A 10,372-nucleotide genomic window follows, 5' to 3' on the forward strand; every position below is an offset into this window, starting at 1 on the left:
TGCAGCAGGACCCATTTTCAGCCCTAGCGTTTTTGGTTTGTAGATCAACCTCAGCGTTTTTGCAGATCTTCGCGACGGAATCAGCCCTAGACTCGGCGTTTTCAGTTTTCAGCTGTCAGTTTCCGCAGTAGAACCCCCAAACCTCGCAGATCTCACCTTCCCGCAGCAGATCCTCGCCGCACAGTTTGATCCATTGAAGTTTGCAGTTTCAGCCCGGAAAATGTAGATTTCAGCATCTGCGTTTTCAGCGCGTCGTCGTCACATTGTCGCCATCGACATCGTCATCGACATAGAGTCAGAATTCAGCAGATAAAGATTTGCAGATTTCAGCCCGTCTCGTCGTCGTCCTCATCGTCGTTGACATCGTCGGCAAGTCCGAAGCATCGTAGAGATTTGTGCAATCAATAGTAGACCGCTCTCGCCATAGAGAGTGGAGCCTTCGGAGGAGGGTTTGACAACATTCCGGTGTCGTATTCTCTTCTCTCTCTATCTCTCAGTCTCATGCACCTTCATTCACAGTGTTCATCACTTTGTTTGTGTCCATTGCACTCTCTCACTAAAGGAACGAAAGGCTCTCCCTTCCCTAAGTAAAAGGAACCTTGAGCACAGTTCGGAGCACTCATCTTGAGCAAAGTTCAACATGCATTTCCGTTGCACCTTACATCCAATCCTGTCAGAGGGGTCCTCCAACATGTTGAAGTCCCCTCCCAACACACCACTGCTGTGCATGCGGCAAACACTCAACAACATGAGGCCAGAACTCTGCTCATGCACTTGCCACATGCTCATGCACTTGCCACATTGGGCGCATATATGTTCAAGAAATCCATAAGCAACCCTGAACCCGCATAGTAATCCACTGAGCTCTACCTGGCACAATAATACCTCTGCCCACAATGGCCTACTGCCAAGAATCCGCAATAGTCATACATATCCCTCCCTGGATACCTCCAGCTCCAAATGCAGCTGACCAAAATGTCTCATAGCGACCACGCAAAATTTGACCACATTGTCTAATGCGGCTCTCACAAAGATGATGCTCCTGTAGTGTAACAGTATTGGACTATGAACATTGAGAATAGCGGAATTTAGAGAACTGTAGTGAGCATTTTTATGAGAATACTTTGAGAAAATAGAGAGAGAACTTGATTAGAGGTAGCAATATAACCATTGTACTTAATTAGCTTGGCATGAACAATACTTTGCAAGAGACAAAATTAGAGAACTTGACAACAGTTGAGGATCGGATTTATGTGGAGCCGGTCCCCCCTCTAAAAGACTTTTGTATTATAGCTTCTCCTATAGAGAGAGACTTGGTACAATGCAAGCTTTGTGTTCCTTGGGACCTTGATGGTGCAATGAAGATAGAGAGCTTCATGCACCACAATTATGCCCGTGACTTAATCTAATCTGGGTGAAATGAAGTTGGCCTTGGCTCCTCCATCAAAGAAGATGAGGGCTTCTTGATCTCGTACTTTGCCCCATGGGCGGCAAAGTTATGTGCTTCTCTTCATCTGATCTGGTTCGGTCCCCACACAATCTGGTACCAGTCCTGATTTCATCTTTCCTTTTCTGCGGCGTTCTTGGTTGCTCTGGAACTGTCTGGCCTATCTTCTGATTGTCCTTTGTGTGCCTTTTTGGGGCACTGTGCGGCAATATGCCCTTGTTCTCCACAATCAAAACACTTGCCTTCTTTGAGATACTTTGATTTCTAGTCCTCCATCAAACGGGGACGAGTATCTTTCTTCTGCTGTTTCCTTCTGTTGTCATTGGTCAAATTTTGTCCGGTCCTTGATGTCAAGTGTTGAACTGTTGGGATAAGTCAGGTTACCCGAATGCATAGCAAACCCTTGCTTAGCACGTCCCATCAATTGCTGGATGGATTCGGACTTCTGTAGTAGACAGTAATCTTGAATCTCTTTACAAGAAAACCGCTCGATTTGTTGCTTAAAACTGATCTTTTGAAGGAAGAGGCAGGTAGAAAAGAATCCCAAATCTTTCACAGTATAGATCCAAAGTGTCTCCCTTGGTCATCCGAAGATGATTCCAAGCTGTAATCACATCACGTTCGTACTCCTGAGTGAGTTAAGAGGAAATGAAAAGTCGCTTGAATTTAAGCAACTTGGTCGGTGCTTCTTTTCTGAAGAGAAGAGTAAATCACCATGTCCGTGCATTTCCTTTCAGATAAGATGCCGTCCTAAGCTTTGAGTGCTGTGAGTAGTGCCCTCCAGAAAAAGCTATGTTAAATTGCTGAATGAAGGAAAGGACTTTGTGGGTATCTCTAAACCCTGAAAAGGTATCAAATTTGACTGCTTGTCCACCTTCCTTGAATTCTTCTAGGTCTTCAGTGGCTTGACACGTCAGCAGTTTGTGATAGTACAACTGCTGGAGAGCTCTTCTCTGCTTCCGCACGCACGAGAATGCCATATTGAGGCCCCAAGGCTTGTATTTAAATGCCCGTGGCCTAAAAAAGCAACTGCCTTGAAAGTTGTTCTCAAAAGCACTCAAACCCAAAAGACTATTGCTCATGAGGCTTTTTTGCGATTTCCGGCCCATCTGTTTGCTTGCACATTTTGGGACACTTTTTCCAGGCATATGTATTGTTAGCCACATCAGCACTTTTTAGGGTTGCTTCGGTCCAGCCGGTTTTGTCCATTGCAGGGTTCCATTATGGTCTAACTCCGTTGGGGTCATGTTATGTCTCTAGTAACAAAGAGGATAGCCCTTGGAGAGGGTTGTGTTGGGATCCCAGTATGGTGTCATTGTCTTATGTCACTATCTGCTCCTTGGATCTGTCTCTAACTCATCCGTAAATGGAAAAGAACATTCTCTACGTAGAAGGAACCAAGTTAAGAAAGTGTAACAGACTTCAACACTCCAAGTCAAGAATCAATCGCGACAGCACCAAATAACCACTTCAAAACAATTCACAGATCACAATAGATTTGCACTGGCCCGGCGGAGTTCCGTGCCTAGAGATATTGGCCCCAAAGACTGGTGCCCCTTTCGGTATTTCTTTTTGTATTAATCAGTTCAAAGTACAAGAGAGTGGCTCGGGTTTCACTCTCAGACTCTGCGTCCAGATGCTCTCAGAAGTGAAGGCCCAAACCACTTACTTAAATGTTTACAAGGGATGCCAAAAGCAAAGCCCCAAAATCTTCAAATCAAAAGGAACCTCTCTCTCACAGAGAGTCAAAACTTGAAAGCAAAAGCATTCTCTCTCTCTTTCTCATTGCGCAGAGAAAAAGTAAGATTTGCGTCGCTCAAAACAATTTTTTTTTTCCGCCTCCGTGATTTCCAGAAATTAGGGTTTCTGGTAGAAATTAAGGTTTGCAAGAATTTTAGGGTTTCTACTGTCTGTAGCCATGTCATCACTTTGTGACATACCCCCCTCTTGAAAGCATTGTAATCAACCGCGATTATGCTTGCAAAACCGACAAAAGCCCTAAACCGTCTTAGCAGACACTGATTGTTAGTACCTACATACTAGGAACACACATCTAGCTCATGTACAAAATCGACAGTCACATCATACGACATCACAGGACATCACATGACATTCAACATTCATTCGGATCTTAGACCATGATTTATCGGCAATGTAGCCAGCAATCACATCTAGGCCAATCGGGACCTCATCGATGTCCGATTCACTAACCCCTATTGCAACCATGTCTATTCGAGATCAATCAGACCAAAATGCTGCAGTCATTTCGTCTTTCAGTTCCTGCACTCAAAAGAAGTCAAGAACAAATCAATATCATTATCAGGAATTCCATTTCATAAAGTGATCCAGCAGAATACTGTCAGCTCTCAGTATCCCTGAAGCTCAAGGAGACATTAGTGGCTTTAGTATCAAAATCAAGGCATCTGTTGACAAAGGAGCGGAGTAACTCCCCTCTTGTGCATCCCACTGCACCAGATCTTCAGCCAAGCTAAATTTCTGGGTTCCGTTTGGAGTAGACTATGCTAAGCCAAAATATTGAGGTAAAGTTTCACAATCCGAGGAGTATCTGCTAGGTCCTCCTCCTCCATCCACTTCGCATCAAATGCAGGAAAGTTCTTGAACTTAACCAAGAACCGCCTTCGGACTTTATCTTTCTTTGTATCCTTACGTGCCAAATCTGTTCAGGAACAAGGATCTCCTCGTTTTCTTCCACTTAGGGTTGCTTATCAAGCTTCCCATCATGAGGCACATCACCTTTAAAAGGTTTCAAGAGACTCACATGGAATGCATTGTGAATCCTCCAAGTATCTGGCAGTTTCAATTGGAAGGAGACATCATTTATCTTTTCAGTGATATGGAAAGGTCCGTAGTATCGCATACTAAGCTTTGGAAAAAGCCTCTCCTTTCCCTTTTTCTTTCGTAGGCGTGCCTTCTCAAAACGTAAGAGCACCCAATCATCCTCCTTCAATTTCACGTCACGACGATGGCGATCCGCTGCCTTTTTCTGTCATTTTTGAGACTTCTACAAAGTCTCGTGAACCTTGGCGAAAGCCGTATCCAAATCTAGCGAATATTCATCCACTTCAAATATCTAATCTTTCGTGCTCAGGAAGGATGGAACCTTCGCAGCACTCTCAACAATCTCAAATGGCGTCTTCCCCGTTGAAGAGTGTATCGTGTTATTGTAGGCAAATTCCACCAAAGGTAAGTTCTTTTCCCATTGAGTCTTCTGATCCGAGATACAAGACTTCAATAAATCTAAAACCACTGAATTGGCAATCTCAGATTGCCCGTCAGTCTGCAAGTGGAACGATGACGAGAACTGCAACCGCGTGCCAATGCTCTCCCAAATTGCCTTCCCAAACAAACTCATAAATCTGGGGTCTCTGTCGGAGACAATCGTCTCAGACGTGCCATGTAATCGGAAAATCATCGTGATCATTCTGTGTTCTCGGGAGATCGAAAATGACATCCATTGCAATACTTTCCCAGGGGTGGGTGGGTATGGGTAAAGGCTGTAACAATCCCTGTGCCTTATGCTTGTCAAACTTGACCTTCTGGCATACTGCGCACAAACTCTTCCATATCCTTTTTGAGTCTCGGCCAAAAGAAGTATCTCTCTACCCCTTCATGGTGGTAGCAATGCCGCGGTGACCCGTAAAAGGTGGACGATGGCATTCAGTTGTAACCTTTTCCCGCAACGGCTGGGTAACGCACAACATAGTCTTTCTCATCAAGTAGCCATCCCGAAGGGAGTATCCAGCTACTGTCTCCCCATCTCGTATCCGTGTGAAAATATCTGCAAAATTTGTATCTGTGGCATACTGATCGACCATATCCTCGAAGCTCTTATGATGTATCGCGGAAATAGCCAGAACCAACGGCTTTCGAGACAAAGCATCTGCCACCACATTCTTCTGTCCCTGCACATGGACAATCTGGAAATGAAACTGTGACAAGATGTTCGCCCACCACATCTGCTTTTCTCAAAGCTGCTTCTGTGACAAGAAGAAGCGCAAACTCTGAAGGTCTGTAAAGACAGTAAAATCCGCTCCGAGTAGGTAATGCCGCCACTGAGTAAGAGCATGGATAACCACCAAAAGCTCTTTCTCATAAATCTGTGTTGTCATCTCCGGCCTAGAGAACAATTGGCTCTCGTAAGCAATGACATGGCCTTCTTGCATCAAGACCGCACCCAGACTTCGACCATAAGCATCACAAAATACTTCAAATGACTTCTGCAAGTCCGACAAAGTCAAATATGGTCCTGTAGTCAATTTCTCTTTCAATGTCTGAAAGCCAGTCACCTCTGTGGATCCCCACGAGAAAGGGACTCCTTTTTGTATCAAGATATGCAAAGGGGAATCAACCTCTGCAAACTTTCGTATGAACCGTGTGTAGTACGAACATAGTCCCAAGAAGCTTTCAACTTCATGGACATTCTTCAAATCGGGCCAATCACGGATAGCTGAGACAAAGTGTCCCAAAAAAAAAAGTATCTCTGAAGCATATGATCTCGGTGTTCTGCTTCATTCTTGGAGAAAACAATGATATCATCAAAGAAAGTGCCAACAAATAGCCTGTACTCTTGAAAAATCCTGTCCATCATCCGGTTAAATGTCGCAGGAGCATTGGTTAAGCCAAAAGGCATCACCAAAAACTCAAATAACCCAAAAGTTGTCCGAAAGGCTGTCTTCTAGATGTCTCCCGGCGCGATTCGGAACTGATGATATCCACTCTTCAAGTCAATCCTGCTAAAGCACGAGGATCCCTGTAACCTGTCGAGTATATCATCGATTCTAGGAATCGGAAATTTGTTCTTGATGGTGATTTTGTTGAGAGCGCTATAATCGATGCACATTCTCCAAGATCCGTCTTTCTTCAAATCCAACAACAGTGGAGAGCAATACGGTGAAGTACTATGCTGGACAAGACCCTTTTCCAAGAGGTCTTTCACTTGGTTCATAATCTTTTCAGTCTGTACTCGGCTCACACGGTAAGGTGGCCGGTTCGATGGTGTGCTTCAAGGTATCAGATCAATGGTATAATCTTCAGGTCCTCTGAAAAACAATCGACATGAGTGTGGAGAAAAATCTTGGCGTTCTTTTGATCAGGTCAAAACATATTCAACCTTTATCCATCATTCAGTTCTCTCCCAAAAGAATGAGTAAGAAACTGAAGTTCATCAAGTACAATCTCTAAGCCCTTCATTTATCAAAGTCGCTTTCTCGGCCCGGTAGTCAACCACGGCGTAGTTCTTGTGGTACCAAGGGATCCTGTCATTGCAAACGAAGTTTGCCAATGCTCGGTGTAATGGCAACATCCCATCCGGGTGCCAGTCGAACTACCTCCGCCTGTGGCGTCAATCTGTCGGGCATAATTTCCAAATCGAGCCGCCAATTCCAAGTGAAAAGAAGTTGGCCTTGGCTCCTTCAAAAGAGCTTCCTGATCCTTCACTTTGTAAAAAGCGGCAAAGTTTGTACTTTCATTCATTAGATTCGGTGCAGATCCCACGCCATGTGGTACCAGTTCTGCTTTTCTATCTGCCTTTTCTGCCACGTTCCTCAACTGCTCTCGAACTCTCAGGTTTGTCGTCGTCTTTATCATTCTGTTCTTTCTATGCCTTTTTAGGGCACTTCGCGGAGATATGTCCATGTTTCCCGTATCCAAAGCACTTCCCCTCTCTGATGAAGCGAGCTCTCTCCTCAAGAGTAAGCTTGGGTCGTGCATCCTTTTTCTCTGGATTGTTCTTTTTCTTTCCACTTTCATTCCCAGAAGTTTGTTCGGCTCGTTGTGTCATGGCCTCATCTGTGGGGTAGGTCAGACTGCCAGAGCGAATGGAAAAGCCCCGCTTTGCATGACTCATCAACTCCTGAATAGAAGCTGATTTCTGTTCCAAGCAGTGATCTCGGATCTCTGTAGGTAGATCCAAGGTAAACCGCTCAATCTGTTCTCTGAACGAGATCTTCTTGAATGAAGAGGCGGGTAGGAAAGAGCTCCAGAATCTTTCATAGTAAGCATTGATTGTATCTTTCTTGGTCATCCGAAGATGGTTCCAAGCAGCTCGTATATCTCGTTCATATTCTTGCGTCAACCAAGAAGAAATAAAAAGCTTTTTGAATTTCAGCCATTTAACTGGCGCAGTCTTGTTTAAAAGAAGCGTGGACCGCCAAGTACGAGCATTCCCCTTTTGGTAAGAGGTAGCTCTCCGAATCTTGGAGTGCTCTAAATAGCGTCCTCCCGTGAAAGCAATGTCAAACTACTGTATAAATGACAAAGCCTTCGAAGCATCTGAGTATCCTGAAAAAGTATCAAACTTGATTGAGTGGCCACTTTCCTTAAACTCTCGGACTTTCTTGCTTTTATCTTCGAGAAAGTCATACTGGTTGGCTTTGTAAAAATTCTTCTTGTTTGCATATAAGTTTTCATCATCAGAATCTGAGTTGTCTGTAGACGAGTCCTCAATAAAACTGTCAGTCTCTGGGCGAGATATAGCCTTCTTTGCCTTTTTCTTGCCCTTTGTTTCTTGCTTCGCTTTTTATCTTTTCTGTCTTATTCGCTCGAATCTGAAGAGCTAGAAGAACTGTCAGATGAAGAAGAAGAAGAAGAAGAACTGGGTACGCCTTCAAATCGAATACGCTTCTTCTGTTTCTTTGCCTTGTCAAAAGTCGACTGACAACCCAAATATCCCGGGAAGTCAGTGCTTTTCTTCTGCTTTTTGCCGTGCTTTTTGGCTTTTTTTTGTGCGTCAAAAAGCTGAGCAATCCGTGCATCAACCAAAGAAGTCTTGCTTATATATTTTGCCAATTTCGGATCCTTCGCAAAACTGAGCATCATCTTTGTTGCATCGCCGATCAATTGACGACGCTTCATCTCTCTTTGCTCCGCCTGAGTAGGCCGAGGCGGGCCATACTCTCTGTCAGAATCTTCGTTGTGATCCCTGCCCGCATCTCCAGATGCAGAGGGAGTTGACTGATCCTTGCGTGAAGCCATAGGTGCCGCGGAAAAAAATAATAATTGGGGATCGGATTTCCCGTAGAAGAGAAATCGGCCGTGCTTGGATACCACTGTAACAGACTTGGACACTCCAAGTCAAGAATCAATCGCGACAACACCAAATAACCACTTCAAAACAATTCACAGATCACAATAGATTTGCACTGGCCTGGCAGAGTTCCGTGCCTAGAGATATTGGCCCCAGAGACTGGCACCCCTTTCGGTATTTCTTTTTGTATTAATCAGTTTAAAATACAAGAGAGTGGCTCGGGTTTCACTCTCAGACTCTGCGTCCAGATGCTCTGGAGTCTCAGAAGTGAAGGCCCAAACCACTTATTTAAATGTTTACAAGGGATGCCAAAAGCATAGCCCCAAATGCTTCAAATCAAAAGCAACTCCACCTCCGCGATTTTCGGAAATTAGGGTTTACAGGATTTTTAGGGTTTTTGGCAGAAATTAGGGTTTCTGCTGTCCGTAGCCACGTCATCACTTTGTGACAGAAAGGGATTGTGTTTGTGCGATATTTGGTCTCTGCCACCTCTATCATTCGCTGCAGAAGTTGTTGCTCTTCCAAATTGTGCCTATGCAGCCTCTAGCTTCTTCGTTAATCATTAAGAAACTAATATGCTCAGAGGAGCAATCCTTGAACCAATTTGCAGACATGAAGACATCGCTCAAAGGGGCTTTCCTTCTAAGTGAGTGGGAGCATAGATTCATCCACCTTAGTCTGCAATGCGTATTTTCTGAGTAGGTTTACTTGAGACGGTATACAGTTGCATTCAAATCACTTACGCCTATTTTCTTGTGAGAGACAGTGCTTGTGAAGGGAGTCGTCTATGCACTGCTAATTGAGTCAGCTACTTATCGTGTGCATCCCTTGCAGTATTGTAAGATTTCACATGTGATTGGGGATTGCTGAGATAATAAAGAAATTTTGATGAAGTTTGCACAAAGTAAGGGTTACTTTTCTCACATGTTATTGCTTAAAGAAAGTGTGAAGCTACTTTCTTTTATAATTTAAGGTGAAATAAAAGAGATTTTGAAGGGTTTTCACATTCAAATGTTGAATTTCCTGCAACATGGACCTTGTGAACCTTGGACAAGTTAGAAGGTTTACCTTTCTGTTTGATTTGCAAGTGGTAATCATTTGACCCCTTTATTTAGGATGACTAGGAACAGGGGTCTTTTAGTCTTAAGAGCCATAGGGTCTGTTGTTTTGATGGTATATTGTCTTTCTTGTTCGTTTAGGATTGCACCACTGAAGAAGTTTGTGGAGGGACCAAGCATTTGTGAAGAACATGGAAGGGGTAGTGTAGCAGACACTGCACCAGGGTTGTCTAAGAAGAATGGTGCCAAAAAGAGCTGAGCCCAAACCCTGATCATAAATGATCTATCCTTCTTTACATGCCTGAACATTGTTCTCTCTAAGACTGGGCTGTTCCCTCTAATATAAACCAATTTTTGACTTTTTGTTCCCACAACATGTTAAATATATGGCAAGAAAAAGCCTCAAAAGACAACTGTGGCCTTGCATTGGACTTTGTTCCCTCACTATGCAACTCATCGATGAAAGAAGCATTTATTCGCACTAATGCCACTTTTGCTTTCAGAAGAAACAATAAACTATGTGTTACCTTGGTCCTTTTTATCATTTCTAATTCATTTTTGCCAAATTGGACATTTTGTCCTTTTTTTACGATCTTTCTTTGCGCCAAGGCGGCTTCTCAATAAATCAAATAACCATTGCTACTTTAAATTGGAGACATGGCCTTTTGAGTCAAGGCATCATGCATTTTGAAACTAGAAATTTCATATATGGACTTGTATTGTGAAGGCTGTCTCTCATATACAGAAATGGTTAACCCCAAGGGGCTTGCCTTGGCTACTGGTATCAATCCATAACAGTTCTGGCTATCTGAAACAAGCCTT

General features: G+C 43.7%; 1 protein-coding gene across 2 annotated transcripts in view; it reads left to right on the forward strand.

Annotated features, from left to right (window-relative positions):
• Window positions 1–10,066, forward strand: part of LOC147425487 (uncharacterized) — a 48,522-nt gene extending 38,456 nt beyond the window's left edge. For both annotated transcript variants that reach the window (XM_086499801.1, XM_086499803.1), the window contains exon 4: window positions 9,692–10,066. In XM_086499801.1, coding sequence (XP_086355927.1) covers window positions 9,692–9,809 — 118 coding nt within the window. In that variant the 3' untranslated portion in view covers window positions 9,810–10,066. The remainder of the gene's footprint in view (window positions 1–9,691) is intronic.
• The last annotated feature ends 306 nt before the right edge of the window (window positions 10,067–10,372 follow it).

Source organism: Adiantum capillus-veneris, chromosome 25, assembly GCF_014529385.1.
Source record: "Adiantum capillus-veneris isolate H3 chromosome 25, ASM1452938v2, whole genome shotgun sequence".
Taxonomy (NCBI): Eukaryota; Viridiplantae; Streptophyta; class Polypodiopsida; order Polypodiales; family Pteridaceae; genus Adiantum; species Adiantum capillus-veneris.